Source organism: Globicephala melas, chromosome 5, assembly GCF_963455315.2.
Source record: "Globicephala melas chromosome 5, mGloMel1.2, whole genome shotgun sequence".
NCBI lineage: Eukaryota > Metazoa > Chordata > Mammalia > Artiodactyla > Delphinidae > Globicephala > Globicephala melas.
The window spans coordinates 107318541-107338722 of NC_083318.1; the positions used below are offsets into that span (position 1 = coordinate 107318541).

A 20182-nucleotide genomic window follows, 5' to 3' on the forward strand; every position below is an offset into this window, starting at 1 on the left:
TAAAATAAGGAAGACAATCAGATGGAGAGCCAGCCCTGGGAGGAAGGGCTCTTTCTATGGCAACATAGCAATCTGATTTTATAAGTATTTCATGAAACTTTCAGAGCGGGAACTCCTACCATTCTCTAGCAGGAAAGGGATAGAAAATAACTGTACAGATCTATTATTATTAGTTTAAGCTATAGAAAGACACGGATTTATTTTTTCAGCATACTGTCTGTATTACTTTAATGAATGTAAAAGTATTCATAAGGACTTTTATGAAGTTACTTGGGAATAGAGTTGCCCCAAGATTATTATCCATATAATTTTAAGATCCTTAACCAGGAATTCTCCTATAGTGAGGCATTCAAAGAATCTAACCCTTCAGATGGGAAGGAACGATTTTTTTCACTACTAATTTTTGTTGAGCATTATGGTATTAAGATTCTTTTCTGTGGAACCACGAGTTCATTGCTACACTTTTTATCAATTAGATTATAAATACGTGCTCCCCTGGGTATGGAGGGAAAGTCATCTTCATTCTTTCTCACTGCCCCAATTCTCAAATATTGAAAGGATGAAACCACCTGCTGTGTTGGAATTCCTGGTTCGCATTACCAAAAGATGGCTGCCCTCTAGGTCTACACAGCTCTCTGCCTTCACCATTTCCTCCTCAAATTAAGAGTACAAAAACTGCCAGAAGAAGGTTCCAGAGACAGATTTCCCAACGCCTCTCCTCTCTCCACTTCCTTCCCAACTCAGTCAGACCCACCTACATCCATTGCTAGTATTTGAGACTGTTTACAGAGATAGCACATCAAAAGTGCAAAGATTAAGATCCAGACATTACATTAGAAGCTAATCATTTACTTTCTTTTTGAATTTTTTTTAATACAGCAGGTTCTTATTAGTTATCTATTTTATATGTATTAGTATATATAGGTCAATCCCAATCTCCCAATTCATCCCACCACCACCAACCCCCCCCTGCCCCCGCTTTCCCCCCTTGGTGTCCATACGTTTGTTCTCTACATCTGTGTCTCTATTTCTGCCTTGCAAAACTGTTCATCTGAACCATTTTTCTAGATTCCACATATATGCATTAATGTACAATATTTGTTTTTCTCTTTCTGACTTACTTCACTCTGTATGACAGTCTCTAGGTCCATCCACGTCTCTACAAATGACCCAATGGAATATTACTTATGGCTGAGTAATATTCCATTGTATATATGTAACATATCTTCTTTATCCATTCTTCTGTCAATGGCCATTTAGGTTGCTTCCATGACCTGGCTATTGTAAAGAGTGTTGCAATGAACACTGGGGTGCATGTGTCTTTTTAAATTATGGTTTTCTCTGGGTATATGCCCAGTAGTGGAATTGCTGGGTCATATGGTAGTCCTATTTTCAGTTTTTTAAGGAACCTCCATACTGTTCTCCATAGTGCCTGTATCAATTTACATTCCCACCAACAGTGCGTGAGGGTTCCCTTTTCTCCACACCCTCTCCAGCATTTGTTGTTTGTAGATTTTCTGATGATGCCCGTTCTAACTGGTGTGAGGTGATATAATCATTTACTTTTTAAAGAAACATTTACCTTTAAAAAAGAAATAGGGGTTGTCATAGAGAATCCTAGTGCATTTGAAATACGATCCAACTTGCAAAAAGATTTTTTTTTATTAACACACGGCAACCACGGCATAGCAGCAAAGGTCATGAAAATTTGCGCTTGATTCCTGGTTTCATTTTGTACCAATTGTCATGTTAAGCAAATCACTTTTTCTAAGTCTCCGTTTTTTCAAAGGTAAATTGGGGATAATAATATCTATCTCAAATATTTTTAGGAAAGATAAAGTATTTGAAAGCATTCTGTAAAATCTAAGTTTGATAGCAGGGATTCTCAACCCTAGCTGCTGCCCCGACCTCACCCCAGGCCACTTAAATTAGAGCCCCTGAAAGTGGACTCGTGTATCACTATATGTTTAAATCTCCCCCAGGTGATTCCAATCTACAATTAGGGCTGAGAATCATTGGACTATTAAAGAGGTTCCTAATGTTAGTGGACCACTGCAATCACCTGGTGTCTGGAGAGCCTCCAAAAATATTGCTGCACAGGCCCCACCCCCAGAAAGCCTGATGTAATTGGCCCAGGGTGCAGCCTGGGGATGGAGGTTTTTACAAGCTGCCCAGGTTTTTCTACACGCAGCCAAGCTTGAGAACTGCTGGTTAGAGTTGGCTTGTCTCAGCACTGCAGTCCTAAGAAGCCTTTAAACATTCTCAATAATGACTTTGTCCACTTAGCCCTGAGTAGTAAAATTTGAATGGAATTGAGAGAATTTTAAATTCTTTCATTAAAAAAAAATTAAACAAATAAGTGGGGGGAAATACCACCAAGGCTCTGTTAGATACCATGGCAGGAAATACTGGGTTGGCCAAAAAGTTCGTTTGGGGTTTTTGACCAATCCAAATGAACTTTTTGGCCAACCCAATACTTTCCAAGCTGCAGCCCTCACCCATCCCCACAAATGCCACATCCTTACATCCCTTCACTGTTGTTCTCAATAGAATCAAGGCTAGAGATTCCATGGATTTTGGCATCATGCCCTCGTTCTATGGCCTCTACTATGGAGTAATGAGGATAGACTTTGCAGAGATCTGCTCAGTTTACATGGCTTCTACTATAGGGGAAGCGTTGCTTTCATTCTTTGAAATCATTTATGGTACATGGAAAAATGGTCTCATCTTACACATTTGCATCCATTTTCAAAAATAGATAAGTCTTTTTTGGTTCTGTCAGCCCAACTGCTCCCTGGATTCTCCTGGCGTCAGATTATCTGAAAGTAACCATGTCTAGCATACTCCAATTGCCAACATATAAAGGATTAGTAAAAAATCAGCAATAACAAAAACACTTGATCTCTGCTAATGCAAATAAAAGTCATATTTTATGCACATAAAACACTTTAGAATCAACCAATGCCTCATCATAAAGATATGATGTTATCATTATACAGCAGTTATCATTATACAGCATTTGAAGAAGTAGAAGACAAAAATAGTGTGCTAAATGTATTCTAACTGTAATATTCTTCCCTGGAATTTAAAAAAATCCCTAGTAGTTTTTTTTTTTAACTCTCTTAAAATTAAAACTCAGAATGGACATACTTTCTGGTTAGATGGATTCCAGATTCAGATATTAGGAGTATCCATCTGTGTCTAACACATGCACATCTCTCAAAAACTTGCATACCAAGGGCTCCAGGGAAGACCCAGTGGTTTCAGAAATTCCACATCTCTGCCCTCTACCAGTCTTTTGGTACACAGCCAGATGTAAAATGGAAAAATCAGTGTGAGTGGCAAGAGAAGAGTGAACTTCTGGACTGCTCTTCTCCCTCTCTTTATGGGACAGGACTGAGTAAACAAGACCTTGACTTCACCCCCCGTCTCTGTAGGCTCCATCTTACTCTTTTCTTAGAGCCTGGAATCCAACTTCTATAGTGAAATTCTGGAATTGCCCTGCCATGTGTAATCTTTGAGACAACTGCCTTTCTTATAAGGTTTAAGGTGAACACAGGAGGGAGCATTTTTGCTCCTACTACCTCCAACAAAAACCAGAGCCATCCCCCCTCTAAAAAATTCCCAAAGCCTCTTGTGCTTGTTTAGGGACAGGAGAGGAAGAGAAGAGTTGTATGTCCTCTGTTCGCCAGTGAACCAGGAAGAAGAGACTTAACCTGGCAAGACAACCAAGTCTTTAAGCACCAACATCCTGGAGATTTCTCACCTGACCCAACCCCACCAGTCTTCAACATCTTGTCATCTCCTGTCATCCTCTTTCCAACCACCAGAGACATAAAAACCCCTGCCTCGAGCCATTGGCACAGCCATCTGTGACTTAAACTGATGGTGTGTGTGTGTGTGTGTGTGTGCGTGCATGCACACTTGTGACAGAGGTAAAGAGGAAGCAAAGGATGAGCACTCTCCATTCTCACCCCAGCGCCCAAGCCCCACACTAATTGTCAGACTCTGGGAGTGGAGCCAGTGCATCTGCTTTGTTTTAAAAGCTCCCTAGGAAAAGGAATGAGCTATTAAGCCATGCCAAACTTGGATGAATTGTATATATATATTGCTAAGTGAAAGAAGCCAGCCTGAAAAGGCTACATACTACACGACTCCACTTCTATGACAATTTGAAAAAGGTACAGCTATGGAGACGCTAAAGAGATCTGTGGTTGCCAGGGGGTTAGGGAGGGAGCAGGGTTGAATGTGTGAAGCACAGGTTATTTGTTAGGGTGGTGAAGTTATTCTGTGTGATACTCTAATGGTGAATACATGACACTATGCATTTGTCAAAATCAACAGTATTTTATAGTGGAAAGGGTAAACCTTAATGTATGCAAATCTTAAGAAATCATTTAGGATGTCAGGGAATGCCAGGATAGAATGTAGACTGTGACAAAAGAGTTCAACTGTATTACAAATGTATGAAATAACCTCACTGAAGGGGGTGGGGGGAAAGTGCTGACCTAAGTCACTTTGAAATGAGTGGAGATCTAAGATTAAAAGCAAAAGGAAATATACATAAGCACTGTATGCTAGTTCATAAAGTAGTTTCCCTCAGGGCTATGGGTTAACTATTTTGATACCACTATACAGGTCTGGAATTGGACTACCAAGTAAATGGAAGACCGATTGTGGGAGCTACATTTCTTACTCTCAGAAGCTTACATACAAGCAAGGAGAAAAGGCTAGAATTATCTATGTAGTCATGGATGAGTCAAAGACATCAATCTGAACTCATGTTTAGCTTAATGTATCTTAATGTAGATGATACATATAGAAATATTTATAGATATGTGTATACACATGGATTAGTATATACAGACATATTTCCTTGCTCTGTCAGCTACGAAGCCCTAGAAGAAATGACACCTCAGTAGCATTGAGCACACTGAGTACCCAGATCTTGGTTTCTAATACCATTCTATAATAAGAGGAAGCAGTGCTTCTTGGAAAAATGACTGACTCTGATCTTGGCAGGGAATACACAATATGAGCCTGGAGTATCTTGTAGTGTCAGAAAGTAAGGAAGTGCTCAAAAAAAACCCCACACAAGAAAAAACCCACAATGATAGGGATATGTCAAAGAGACACAGAAGCCAACTGAAAGAGAGCCCAATGGCCAAAGCTGAAACAATTTGAGCAACACAATGGTAGGTAGTAGTAGTAGTAATAGTATTGGGTTATAACTCAAAGTATAGAATAAATATCCATGAGTCCATAGTGACATAAATAAATGATTGGATAGATAGATAAATTAAATAAATAAATAAATAGAGGAGAATAGACAAATCTCCTATGCAGAAGAATTCCACATAATTTATGTAGATACTCCACCCTTAAGAAGTTGTGTGGTTAAATGTTATGTGTCAACTTGACTAGGCTCTGGCGTCCAGTTGTTTGATCAAACACCAGTCTACGTGTTGCTTTGAATGTATTTTGTAGATATGATTAACTTTAAGGGAAAGAAAATACCCTTGAAAATATGGATGGGTCTTAGCTAATCAGTCGAAGGCCTTAAGGGCAAAAACTGAAGTTTCCCTGAGAAGAAGGAATACTGCCTTAAGTCTGAAATAACTCTTTGCAGAGTTTACAGCCTGCTAGCCTGCCCTCCAGGTTTCAGACTTCCCAGCCCCGAGTCTTTAAAATGAGTCTCTCTCTCCCTCTCCCTCCCTCCCTCCCTATCTCTCTCTCCACACACACACACACTCATGCATATCCTATCAGTTCCATTTCTCTGGAGAATGCTGACTAATACAGAGGTGGAGCATAATTTATAACTTCCCTTTCCTTAAGTGTGGGCTGCTCGTGGTGATGACGACTTCCTTCCATAGACTACAGTATAAAAAGAAGTAAAAGAACGAGTAGCATTATAGTGGAGAAATTTGACAACCACTACCTCAAGCTAGGTGATCTAGGTCAACATCAACAGGGACGTCATGTTGACGGCATGTACCCTTGCTACGGTGTGGTAGGAATGGCACTTCACCTCTGTTATCTTCCTCCCTAAAACCATAACCCCAGCGGAACCAAGAGAAGAAACATCAGCTAAATTCCAAGTGAAGGACATTCTACAAAATACCTGCCTCCAAAACTCTCAAAGTCAGAAGGAAACCAAAGTCTGAGAAACTGCCAAAGCCGAGAGGAGCCCAAGGAGACACGATAATTAATGGTATCCTAGGTGGGGTTTTGAAACAAAATAAGGACATTAAGGGAAAACCAAGTAATCTGAATAAACTATACACTTTATTTCATAATAAGGTATCAATGTTGGCTCATTAATTGTGACAAATGTACCATACTGATGTAAGATGTCACTGATAGGGGAAACTTGGTATGGGAACTCTGTACTATCTTTGTATCTTTAAGTTTAAAGCTATTATAAAATACATATTTTATTTTTAAAGGAGCTTCTGAGACATTCTAATGTGCTGCTGATGTTGAGAATCACTCCTCATCCGCAGCCCTGGGGAGACGCAGTGTCTTAAATTAGGGTTCCAGATGCATTGCCTTCTAATGGGATTAGTCTGTGTGCTCTGTATAATCACTTGGGATTATATTAAAATTTTAATTATATTAAAATTAATTAAAAGATACATAGATGCCTGGGTTTACTCCAGATCTATGAATCAGAGTCTCCAGGAAAATAAAGGGAAGGGTCAGCCTCTGGGTGAACTTAAAAAGCTTCCCGTGTGAGTCTGCACTTACAGCTCTGGATAAAAACTCTTCCTCTCAAAGGATTCCTTGGTGGGGAGGTTAGGTAGTTACAATTAGCGATGTGCTTTGGGTCCATTTGGGGTGCCGTGGGGTTTTGCCTAGAAACCTTTACCCCACAGTAGCATTGTCCCTATGGGAAAAAGTGTTTCAAGTTCTAAACCACCAGAGAAACAGTAAAGACTATGTTCCCAAGCCTGGCAGTGGCTTCCCTGTGTTCCGAGAATGGTGTTGCTCTGTGCCTTTCCCCCAACAGTTCTATAGAGTCAGTGGGATGCCCACCAGGAGCTCGTCAGACGACATCGGTGCCGCCTGTGGGCAGATCACCGTGGTGCTCAATGAAGAAGGACTCACTGAAAACACCTACCAGCTTTCGTGCAAGCGTGTGTATCCTTTCCATGGGAGACCCTTTGGTCTTTATCAAGCCAGTGCCAGGAGGCAGTTTTCAGATAATCTGTGTCAGGCATGGGAGATAGCCAGTCAGGGAAGACTGTCTCATCACTTCCCTCCTCCTTCCTTTTCTCCCCTTAACCCCACCCTCTGCCTTGCTTAACGCTCATCCCCAAACCCCAAGCCTTTATCCTCCCATCCATCTTCTTTTTGAGACTTTCTGGCAATCCCTGCTGAATAATGAACTGCTCTTAATTAGCAGGAGGTGAACCTCCTCCTCCAGTAATTTCTTTTTCAAAAAGGAATCTTCATGCCACACAGACAGGAGGGCTGCAGCATCTGTGCAGAGGCTGGCTGGGAAAGCTGGTGAAGCTATAAGCAAACAGGTAGCCAAGAAGGACAAGAGAGAGAAAGGGTTGGGGAGTGAAAAACAGAGTGAAGTTTCAGGTGCAGGGAGGAACTCAGGACTCTCCAGGTGGAGCCCGTGTCTGAGTTTCACAGGAACAAGAACGACAAAGCGGTATTCTTTGCCTGGAAATAATCCTTAGGAACCTGCTTGTGTCAACAGTGGTGATGGGGGAAGCCAAGTATCAGCTTTGGTCTTGAAAAGAGGATAAGGTCACAGGCAGCAGGACACTTTAAGTTACACAAGGAGGGACCAAAACGTGAGCACCCAATTCTTGGACTATTTGGTTCCTCTGCCTATGGGCTGTACCCCAAATTGCTATCTACTGGCTGAGGAATCTTTAGGTATTAGGGACCAGACCAGCCTGGGCCTGGAAACCAGCATCCTCTGGGACTCCAGTAACCGTGAGGAAGATCTCCACTGTGCTGAAAGATACTGAGGTCAAGAACCCAGCAGCCTGCCCTGCCTGAGCAAGTAACTCTGGATACCAGAGTTGTGTTTGCGTTGGCCAACAATCAGTATTTTAATTCTTTTCTTAAGAGAGGGAAGAGAAGGCATCATTTATCTTTATTTTATAGTACAATATCAATTTTATAATATTGCTATGCACTCAGTCGGTTCAAAGCTCTGGCATTATGAGGTGGTTAAACCATCTGTCTTTTGCCTCTGAAGCCCACCTAACTCAATCAGTAATGCCCTAGATGTGCAGCACTCATGATTTGATTCTGTTTAACCTGGACAGATTCCATTTATTCAATCCTGAGAGTCAAAAACTGGACCAGGGCTTCCCTCGTGGCGCAGTGGTTGAGAGTCCACCTGCCGATGCAGGGAACACGGGCTCGTGCCCAGGTCCGGGAGGATCCCACATGCCTCGGAGCGGCTGGGCCCATGAGCCATGGCCCCTGAGCCTGCGCGTCCGGAGCCTGTGCTCCGCAATGGAAGAGGCCACAACAGTGAGAGGCCCGCGTACCGCAAAACTAAACTGGACCAAATGCATCTGAAATGTATTATTCCAACATTTAAGTTTTAACATTTTAAGGTGAGAAACACAAAGATACCCCATGTGGAAGTCTATGTGGTTTCTCAGTGTGATACCTTTCCCAAAAAACTATCATTCTTAGTAGAAATTTTCCAAGTCTGGTCCTAGTTTTAAATATGAATTACTTTTCAAATGTTGGAACAGAGCCCCTTCTGCCATTTGCAAGTGGAAGTATTTTCTCTCTCTTCACCTTTAAAAGCCCTTAGGGATTGTTGTACACGTGTGCATATGTAATCGAAAATGTAGTCACCTTTAAATTTGCTTTGCAGGGAGTATTATTAAAGGCCCATTTTAGCATGAGTCATATTAACAAGGAGTGGGCAAACCGGAATCATATTAACAAGGGGGCGGGAATCTGAGTCTTGCTCTGCGGCAATTCTGCCAGTGTGGAAGCTTTGCAGATGAGATTTTGAAGATGAGAGAATATTAAAGAGGAGATGGACATTTCGATGATCGTTCGATGACCCCTGAACTCCATATCTATGTGGAAGATGGGGCTGTACTCCAGCCCTTTTGAATGAAGAGCTGTATGGGTTTTGACTCAGAATCTTTGTTATAATACACTGTATGTTAACCCAAGCATGTTGCAAAAGTGACCCCAACGCCAAGAACGTAAAAGAGTGGGAACCCTTAGTTGCACACAGATCTAATATTGAGGAATCATCTACATGGCCTTGACTTGCCTCCGCCTTCATATCCTCCATCTGTTAGAGAGGGAACATCATTTTTGTTCACACAGGTGTGTAGCAGGCCAGACAGAACATCGTGTGATCTTGATCCAGAAGGCCACACTGGGATCAACAACTGTAGAAATAAATCAACATGATGGATCTCATTGTAGTTAATCATTTACCCAAATCTATAAGCTGTGGAACCTGGGGGAAATACATTTGCAAAAGTAATCGGTTTTGAATGATTCATTCAAATACTTTTCAATAAATAGGCACTTAGGCACTGCTTAATGTGCTGAGCACAGAGATGAATGAGTCATGGTCCCACAGGTAACATATTGCCCAGGAGAGACATGTAAATACACAGAAAGTCATGACACAGAGTGACTTGTGCTCTGTTAAGACTCCGTCCCTGGTGCTGCAGAAAAACATACAGTTCACTGGCAACTTTGGGGCCAAAGGGTCAAACTTTCTGGACAAGGGGTTGTATACAACTGAATCTGTAAATGCCTAGAGTTTTAGATGTTCATTATAGGTTTATATTCTATTAAAAATAACTGGCCCCTTATCAGTAATAAAAAGTTGAGAAAAAACTTATGAAGCTAACAGAAATATTTGTACATATTCTTGACCACAAATAATTTAAATTTGTCTAGCGCCTAAGACAAGTCTGGTTACATACATAGTAGGTAGTGAGTAGGTGCACAAAAAGCTGAATGGAGAGATGCTACGGTAAACACAGAAAAATGCATGATAAGCGAGACAGAGAAATACAATGATATGTTTACATAAGACATTTCTGTAAAAAAGCATGTCCACATTCTTTATGTAACTTAATCACAAGAATCGAGTGAGGTAAGAACACATAAGGCCAAGAAGATCAGTAAATTCCTCAGGGTCATAAGCTATTGCAGCTCTGACTCCAGGCTCCTCTGGGACTTGGTGGTTCCCTTGTCCTGCAGAATCTCCCTAAGAAAGTGATGGACACAACTGAGTCATAACCGAGAGCAATTCCCACCTCCACCACTCCACCCTACAGGTGGGGTCACTTCTATTACATCATCATGAAGCAGACCTTGCCCTTTAATATCCAGAAGCTTCCCTAAAAAGATCCCTAAGCTTTCATGAATTCTGCATCCGAGGTTGGTGTATTGTTGGTAAAAAGCAGACGTGCCCTTATAGCAAAGAGAAGGTCGATTTGAAGAGGATGATCAATAACCTGTATCCTTTTTTATAAAGTTATGAAATATTATCTCAAATTTTTTTCTGGTGATGTATTCTTTAAACTTTCCTTATCTTCATTATAGGTACAGCAGGAAACGTTCTGTTCTCCCTAATCACCTATTTCACAACAATTTTCTGGTTTCTTTTCTCCCCTGTGCCTACATTACCATTCTAGTTAGGAAGTTAAATGCCAAAAAAGATACATTGTACTCTTTATATTCCACATATTCCACTGTTAGGGCTTTAGTGGAAATGTGATGGGACATTGCAAAAGATAGGTGAATATATGGAAGGATAAGATAGGTAGGTAGGTAGGTAGGTAGATAGATAGACAGACAGGCAGACAGATAGATAGATAGATATAGATATAGATAGATAGGCAAAGAGATAGAGAGATGATAGGTAACAGGTGGATGGGACGAGTGGGTGGGGAGACAAATAGATTAGAATCGAGGGCTTCCCTGGTGGCGCAGTGGTTGAGAGTCTGCCTGCCGATGCAGGGGACACGGGTTCGTGCCCCGGTCCGGGAGGATCCCACGTGCCGCGGAGCAGCTGTGCCCGTGAGCCATGACCGCTGAGCCTGCGCGTCCGGAGCCTGTGCTCCGCAACGGGAGAGGCCGCAACAGTGAGAGGCACGCGTACCGCAAAAAAAAAAAAAAAAAAAAAGAAATGAAATTGTAAAGGCCCCAAATGTGAGCTAGAATAGAAAAGTATTTTGAAGGTGTACCAAATTGTTTTATTTCCAGACATGAGTAGGGGTTTTTCCCCCTGAATTTTGGCTTTTTTAATTCCTTGCTACAGCTCATCTTTTCTTAGGCTAACCTAAGTAATAATAATATTGAAAGGAGTGAAGAGCTACTACAGATTTGCTCGACAAATGGCAGCAAAAGGATTTTTATAGACAGCAGGGATCCCCAACTGAATAAACCCAAATCTCCTTAAGGTCACAGGAAGGGAATGTCCCCACCCAGAGCTGACTACAAAGACTTAGCCCTCAACCCCTCACTGGCCCAAGACCATAGTGTATATCTTCCAGGGGCGTAAATGGAACTAAAACATATCCCCCCTTAAGCAGAAGAGCACTGAAGGGATGGTTTCCGCCTGCCAAGTACTCGCTCTTCTCCTAAGTGACAGCCTTACTCTTCCTTCTGAGTTCCAGTCACCTGCATTCACAGTGCTAAAGGAGACCCCCACCCTGCTCCCTGCCCCGCTGACTCTTCAAACCCTAAGTGTTTAGTTTGAACCGGCAGCGCTGGCAGCAACGCCCCCATCTCTGGGGACTGCAAACCAAGGAAGGACTTGCAAGCAGGGCAGTGGAGGAGGCAGCGTGCGTGGGCCCCTGGATCTCGGAGCCACACGCAAACAACAGAGAGCACCCCCTGCGGCCACCAGCTCCCTTCCCAGACCTGGCCTTCCTCGCAGAGTCCGTGCGAGGCACGCACAGGCAAGGCTGAAGGCCTGTCATGTGCCTTCCTCTCCTCCACTCATGCTAACACGAGTCCAGAACAGCTTTTGGTTAATAACTTACTTATGAAACTGCAGTCCATAAATCTTTGTTATAAAATTGGCGATATGATCATAAATGTCACCTTAACAATCATTTAAATAACAAAGGACAATTGGTTTCTCTGAGAGAAAGAAATGGTCTTGAGAGAAGAAACTTTTGAATACTACATGTACTCTTTTATTTTTCCCTATGAGATACAGAACTTTATTTCTGAATGTAACATCCTAACAACAATCGTCATTCTTCTAAGGCGGCTAAAGAAATACATGTACTCTTTATTGAGACTCAGTGTAAGATAAAAGCTACATGTGACAAATCTGCCTTTCTGTGTGGAACATTGCTAACAGAGATAGAAGGTATTAATTAAGTTCCCTTAGTACAATTTATCAAAGATACCAGGATAACATACGTATTATCTATGAACTAATGTTTTTCTTTGAGATATGCAATGAGTTCTCTCTGATGAGCTGAAGGCAGGAGAGCCCAGAGCTGTTTTTGCTCACTACGGTAGTTCCCATTATTCTTCGTTTTCCACTGTAACCATTCCCCCCTTTCCTCTTTTTTTTAGTAAGTGACCCTTGCCTTTTATTCTTGTTTGGGATTATGATATTTGGGGAATTTAACGTGGATGGATTCGATTTATTTTTGGAAATTGGGTGTAGTGTAAATAACAATCACTATTTCTGCTACATGGCTGTAGGTAGAGCAACCTACTTAACTGAGATTCATCTCGGAGCGCACACACTTTTTTTTTTTTTTTTAACATCTTTATTGGAGTATAACTGCTTTACAATGGTGTGTTACTTTCTGCTTTATAACAAAGTGAATCAGTTATACATATACATATATCCCTATATCTCTTCCCTCTTGCGTCTCCCTCCCTCCCACCCTCCCTATCCCACCCCTCTAGGTGGTTACAAAGCACCGAGCTGATCTCCCTGTGCTATGCGGCTGCTTCCCACCAGCTATCTATTTTACGTTTGGTAGGGTATATATGTGCATGCCACTCTCTCACTTTGTCCCAGCTTACCCTTCCCCCTCCCCATATCCTCAAGTCCATTCTCTAGTAGGTCTGCATCTTTATTCCCATATTGCCCCTACGTTCTTCATGACCATTTTTTGGTTTGTTTTTTAGATTCCATATATATATGTTAGCATACAGTACTTGTTTTCCTCTTTCTAACTTACTTCACTCTGTATGACAGACTCTAGGTCCATCCACCTCACTACAAATAACTCAATTTCCTTTCCTTTTATGGAGGAGTAACATTCCATTGTATATATGTGCCACATCTTCTTTATCCATTCACCTCTTGATGGACACTTAGGTTGCTTCAATATCTTGGCTATTGTAAATAGAGCTGCAATGAACATTGTGGTACATGACTCTTTTTGAATTATGGTTTTCTCAGGGTATATGCCCAGTAGTGGGATTGCTGGGTCGTGCAGTAGTTCTATTTTTAGTTTTCTAAGGAACCTCCATACTGTTCTCCATAGTGGCTGTATCAATTTACATTCCCACCAACAGTGCAAGAGGGTTCCCTTTTCTCCACAACCTCTCCAGCATTTCTTGTTTGTAGATTTTTTGATGATGGCCATTCTGACTGGTGTGCGGTGATACCTCATTGAAGTTTTGATTTGTATTTCTCGAATAATTAGTGATCTTGAGCATTCTTTCATGTGTTTGTTGGCAATCTGTACATCTTCTTTGGAGAAATGTCTATTTAGGTCTTCTGTCCATTTTTGGATTGGGTTGTTTGTTTTTTTGATATTGAGCTGCATGAGCTGCTTGTAAATTTTGGAGATTAATCCTTCATCAGTTGCTTCATTTGCAAATATTTTCTCCCATTCTGAGGGTTTTGTTTTTTTTGTTTTGTTTTTTTTTTTTTTGTCTTGTTTATGGTTTCCTTTGCTGCGCCGAAGCTTTTAAGTTGCATTAGGTTCCATTTATTTATTTTTGTTTTCATTTCTCCAGGAGATGGGTCAAAAAGGATCTTGCTATGATTTATGTCATAGAGTGTTCTACCTATGTTTTCCTCTAAGAGTTTGAAAGTGTCTGGCCTAACATTTCGGTCTTTAATCCATTTTGAGTTTATTTTTGTGTATGGTGTTAGGAAGTGTTCTAATTTCATTCTTTTACATGTAGCTGTCCAGTTTTCCCAACATCGCTTATTGAATACGCTGTCTTTTCTCCATTGTATATTCTTGCTTCCTTTATGAAAGATAAGATGATCATATGTGCGTGGGTTTATCTCTGGGCCTTCTATCCTGTTCCATTGATCTATATTTTGGTTTTTGTGCCAGTACCATACTGTCTTGATTACTGTAGCTTTGTAGTATAGTCTGAAGTCCAAGAGCCTGATTCCTCCACCTCCGTTTTTCGTTCTCAAGATTTCTTTGGCTATTCAGGGTCTTTTGTGTTTCCATACAAATTGTGAAATTTTTTGTTCTAGTTTTGTGAAAAATGCCAGTGGGAATTTGATAGGGATTGCATTGAATCTGTAGATTGCTTTGGGTAGTATAGTCATTTTCACAATGTTGATTCTTCCAATCCAAGAACATGGTATGTCTCTCCATCTATTTGTATCATCTTTAATTTCTTTCATCAGTGTCTTATAGTTTTCTGCATACAGGTCTTTTGTCTCCTTAGGTAGGTTTATTCCTAGGTATTTTATACTTTTGTTGCAGTGGTAAATGGGAGTGTTTCCTTAAATTCTCTTTCAGATTTCTTATCATTAGTATATAAGAATGCAAGAGATTTCTGTGCATTAATTTTGTAAACTGCTACTTTACCAAATTCATTGTTTAGTGCTAGTAGTTTTCTGGTAGCATCTTTAGGATTCTCTATGTATAGTATCATGTCATCTGCAAACAGTGACAGCTTTACTTCTCCTTTTCCAATTTGGATTTCTTTTTCTTCTCTGATTGATGTGGCTAAAACTTCCAAAACTATGTTGAATAATAGTGGTGAGAGTGGGCAAACTTGTCTTGCTCCAGATCCTAGTGGAAATGGTTTCAGTTTTTCACCATTGAGGACGATATTGGTAGTGGGTTTGTCATATGTGGCCTTTATTATGTTGAGGAAAGTTTCCTCTATGCCTACTTTCTGGAGGGTTTTTTAATCATAAATCGGTTTTGAATTTTGTCAAAAGCTTTCTCTGCATCAATTGAGATGATCATATGGCTTTTCTCCTGAAATTTGTTAATATTGTGTAGCACATTGATATTGAAGAATGCTTGCATTCCTGGGATAAACCCCACTTGATCATAATGTATGATCCTTTTAGTGTGCTGTTGGATTCTGTTTGCTAGTGTTTTGTTGAGGATTTTTGTATCTATTTTCATCAGTGATGTTGGCCTGTAGTTTTCTTTCTTTGTGACATCTTTGTCTGCTTTCGGTATCAGAGTGATAGTGGCCTCGTAGAATGAGTTTGGGAGTGTTCCTCCCTCTGCTCTATTTTGGAAGAGTTTGATAAGGATAGGTGTTAGCTCTTCTCTAAGCGTTTGATAGAATTCGCCTGTGAAGCCATCTGGTCTGGGCTTTTGTTTGTTGGAAGATTTTTAATTTCAATTTCAGTGCTTGTGATTGGTCTGTTCATATTTTCTATTTCTTCCTGGTTCAGTCTCAGAAGGTTGTGCATTTCTAAGAATTTGTCTATTTCTTCCAGGTTATCCATTTTATTGGCATAGAGTTGCTTGTAGTAATCTCTCGTGATCCTTTGTATTTCTGCAGTGTCAGTTGTTACTTCTCCTTTTTCATTTCTAATTCTATTGATTTGACTCATCTCCCTTTTTTTCTTGATAAGTGTGGCTAATTGTTTATCAATTTTGTTTATCTTCTCAAAGAACCAGCTTTTAGTTTTATCAATCTTTGCTATCGTTTCCTTCATTTCTTTTTCATTTATTTCTGATTTGATCTTTATGATTTCTTTCCTTCTGCTAACTTTGGGGGTTTTTTGTTCTTCTTTCTCTAATTGCTTTAGGTTCAAGGTTAGGTTGTTTTTTTGAGATGTTTCGTGTTTCTTAGGTTGGCTTGTATAGCTATACACTTCCCTCTTAGTACTGATTTTGCTGCATCCCATAGCTTTTGGGTCGTTTTGTTTTCATTGTCATTTGTTTCTAGGTATTTTTTCCTTTCCTCTTTGATTTCTTCAGTGATCTCTTGGTTATTGAGTAGTGTGTTGTTTAGCCTCCATGTGTTTGTATTTCTTACAGATTTTTTCCTGTAATTGATATCTAGTCTCATACCACTGTGGTTGGAAAAGATACTTGATACAATTTCAATTTTCTTAAATTTACCAAGGCTTGACTTGTGACCCAACATATGACCTATCCTGGAGAATGTTCCATGAGCACTTGAGAAGAATGTGTATTCTGTTGTTTTTGGATGGAATGTCCTATAAATATCAATTAAGTCCATCTTATTTAATGTATCATTTAAAGCTTGTGTTTCCTTTTTTATTTTCATTTTGGATGATATGTCCATTGGTGAAAGTGGGGTGTTAAAGTCCCCTACTATGATTGTGTTACTGTCGATTTCCCCTTTTATGGCTGTTAGTATTTGCCTTATGTATTGAGGTGCTCCTATGTTGGGTGCATAAATATTTACAATTGTTATATCTTCTTCTTGGATCGATCCCTTGATCATTATGTAGTGTCCTTCTTTGTCTCTTCTAATAGTCTTTGTTTAAAGTCTATTTTGTCTGATATGAGAATTGCTATTCCAGCTTTCTTTTGCTTTCCATTTGCATGGAATATCTTTTTCCATCCCCACACTTTCAGTCTGTATGTGTCCCTAGGTCTGTAGTGGGTCTCTTGTAGACAGCATATATAAGGGTCTTGTTTTTGTATCCATTCAGCCAGTCTGTGTCTTTTGGTGGGAGCATTTAAGCCATTTACATTTAAGGTAATTATCGATATGTATGTTCCTATTCCCATTTTCTTAATTGTTTTGGGTTTGTTATTGTAGGTCTTTTCCTTCTCTTGTGTTTCCTGCCTAGAGAAGTTCCTTTAGCATTTGTTGTAAAGCTAGTTTGGTGGTGCTGAATTCTCTTAGCTTTTGCTTGTCTGTAAATTGTTTAATTTCCATCAAATCTGAATGAGATCCCTGATGGTTAGAGTAATCTTGGTTTTAGGTTTTTCTCCTTCATCACTTTAAGTATGCTCTGCCACTCCCTTCTGGCTTGCAGAGTTTCTGCTGAAAAATCAGCTGTTAACCTTATGGGGGTTCCCTTATGTGTTATTGTTGTGTTTCCCTTTCTGTTTTTAATATTTCTTCTTTGTATTTAATTTTTGATAGTTTGATTAATATGTATCTTGGCGTGTTTCTCCTTGGATTTATCCTGTATGGGACTCTCTGTGCTTCCTGGACTTGATTAACTATTTCCTTTCCCATGTTAGGGAAGTTTTCCACTATAATCTCTTCAAATGTTTTCTCAGTCCCTTTGTTTTTCTCTTCTCCTCTGGGACCCCTATAAATCGAATGTTCCCTTGTTTAATGTTGTCCCAGAGTTCTCTGAGCCTGTCCTCAGTTCTTTTCATTCTTTTTTCTTTATTCTGCTCTGCAGTAGTTATTTCCACTATTTTATCTTCCAGGTCACTTATTCATTCTTCTGCCTCAGTTATTTTGCTATTGATCTCTTCTAGAGAATTTTTAATTTCATTTATTGTGTTGTTCATCTCTGTTTGTTTGCTCTTTGGTTCTTCTAGGTCGTTGTTAAATGTTTCTTGTATTTCCAAGATTTTGGATCATCTTTACTATTCTATTTCCAAGATTTTGGATCATCTTTACTATAATTATTCTGAATTCTTTTTCAGGTAGACTGCCTATTTCCTCTTCATTTGTTAGGTCTGGTGGGGTTTTGCCTTGCTCCTTCATCTGCTGTGTCGTTCTCTGTCTTCTCATTTTGCTGAACTTACTGTGTTTGGGGTCTCCTTTTCACAGGCTGCAGGTTCGTATTTTCCATTGTTTTTGGTGTCTGTCCCCAGTGGCTAAGGTTGGTTCAGTGGGTTGTGTAGGCTTCCTGATGGAGGGGACTAGTGCCTGTGTTCTGGTGGATGAGGCTGGATCTTGTCTTTCTGGTGTTCAGATCCACATCTGGTGGTGCATTTTGTGGTGTCTGTGGCCTTATTATGATTTTAGGCAGCCTCTGTGCTAATGGATGGGGTTGTGTTCCTATCTTCTAGTAGTTTGGCAAAGGGTGTCCAGTACTGGAGCTTGCTGGTCATTGAGTGGAGCTGGGTCTTGGCATTGAGATGGAGATCTCTGGGAGATTTTTGCTGTTTGATATTACATGGAGCTGGGAGGTCTCTTGTGGACCAGTGTCCTGAACTTGGCTCTGCCATCTGAGAGGCACAGCCCTGATGCCTGGCTGGAGCACCAAGAGCCTGTCATCCATATGGCTCAGAATAAAAGTGAGAAAAAAAGAAAAAAGAAGATTAAAAAAAATAAAGTTATTAAAATAAAAAATATTATTAAGAAAAAAAAATTTTAAGCAATTAAAAAAAAGAAAGAAAAAACGGACAGGCAGAACCCTAGGACAAATGGTAAAAGCAAAGCTATACAGACAAAATCACACACAGAAGCATACACATACTCACTCACAAAAAGAGATAAAGGGGGAAAAATATATTTATCGTTGCTCCCAAAGTCCACCTACACAATTTAGGATGATTCGTTGTCTATTCAGGTATTCCACAGACGCAGAGTACATCAAATTGATTGTGGAGATTTAATCCACTGCTCCTGAGGCTGCTGAGAGAGATTTCCCTTTCTCTTCTTTGTTCGCACAGCTCCTGGGGTTCAGCTTTGGATTTGGACCCGCCTCTTTGTGTAGGTCGTATGAGAACATCTGTTCTTCGCTCAGACAGGACGGGGTTAAAGGAGCAGCTGATTCAGGGGCTGTGGCTCACTAAGGCTGGGGGGGGGGGGAGGAGGGTACGGAATGCAGGGCTAGCCTGCGGCAGCAGAGCCCAACATGATGTTGCAACAGCCTGAGGCGCGCCGTGCATCCTCCCAGGGAAGTTGTCCCTGGATCACGGGACCCTGGAAGTGGTGGGCTGCACAGGCTCCCAGGACGGGAGGTGTGGATACTGACCAGATACACAGGCTTCTTGGTAGCTTAGCGTCCCATGCCCGTCTCTGGGGTCCGCGCTGATAGCCACGGCTCACGCCCGCCTCTGGAGCTCCTTTAAGCAGTGCTCTTAATCCCCTCTCCTCGCGCACCAGGAAACAAAGAGGCAAGAAAAAGTCTCTTGCCTCTTCTGCAGCTCCAGAGTTTTTCCCGGACTCCCTCCTGGCTAGCTGTGGCGGACTAGCCCCCTTCAGGCTGTGTTCACACAGCCAAACCCAGTTCTCTCCCTGTAATCCGACCTCCGAAGCCCGAGCCTCAGCTCCCAGCCCCCACCCGTCCCAGTGGGTGAGCAGACAAGCCTCTCGGGCTGGTGAGTGCTGGTCGGCACCAATCCTCTGTGCGGGAATCTCTCCACTTTGCCCTCTGCACCCCCGTTGCTGCGCTGTCCTCCGTGGCTCTGAAGCTTCCCCTCCACCACCCGCAGTCTCCACCCACGAAGGAGCTTCCTAGTGTGTGGACACCTTTCCTCCTTCACAGCTCCCTCCCACTGGTGCAGGTCCCGTCCCTATTCTTTGTCTCTGTTTTTTCTTTTTTCTTTTGCCCTACCCAAGTACATGGGGAGCTTCTTGCCTTCTGTGAGGTCTGAGGTCTTCTGCCAGCGTTCTGTAGGTGTTCTGTAGGAGTTGCTCCACATGTAGACGTATTTCTGATGTATTTGTGGGGAGGAAGGTGATCTCTACGTCTTACTCTTCCACCGTCTTGAAGCTCCTCAAAACATATTTCTCTAAAACTCTGAAGCAATTCTTTTGTTGCCCAGATTATGTAAATAATTTGCTAGGCAAAGTTCCAGTGGTATTAACACCTGCTTCTTCCGATGTGTACCTAGTAGTAAATCTTGTTTTGTAATTTGGAGGCATGTGTTAAGGCCAACAAGCAACAAAATTTCGCCTGCCCCACCGGCTGCGGTGGGGGACGGGGGTCAGAGGGCCTAGAGAATTTTTAATTTCATTGAGGCTGGATCTTGTCTTTCTGGTGGGCAGTTCCATGTCTGGTGGTGTGTTTTGGGGTGTCTGTGACCTTATTATGATTTTAGGCAGCCTCTCTGCTAATGAGTGG

General features: G+C 41.2%; 1 protein-coding gene across 1 annotated transcript in view; it reads left to right on the plus strand.

Annotated features, from left to right (window-relative positions):
• RNF175 (ring finger protein 175) overlaps window positions 1-20182 on the plus strand; it is a 76865-nt gene that overhangs the window by 54842 nt on the left and 1841 nt on the right. Inside the window, 4 exon segments of the mRNA XM_060298707.1 lie at window positions 2551-2674; window positions 7013-7143; window positions 10382-10483; window positions 18293-18299. Of these exon segments, the coding sequence (XP_060154690.1) occupies window positions 2551-2674; window positions 7013-7143; window positions 10382-10483; window positions 18293-18299 (364 nt within the window).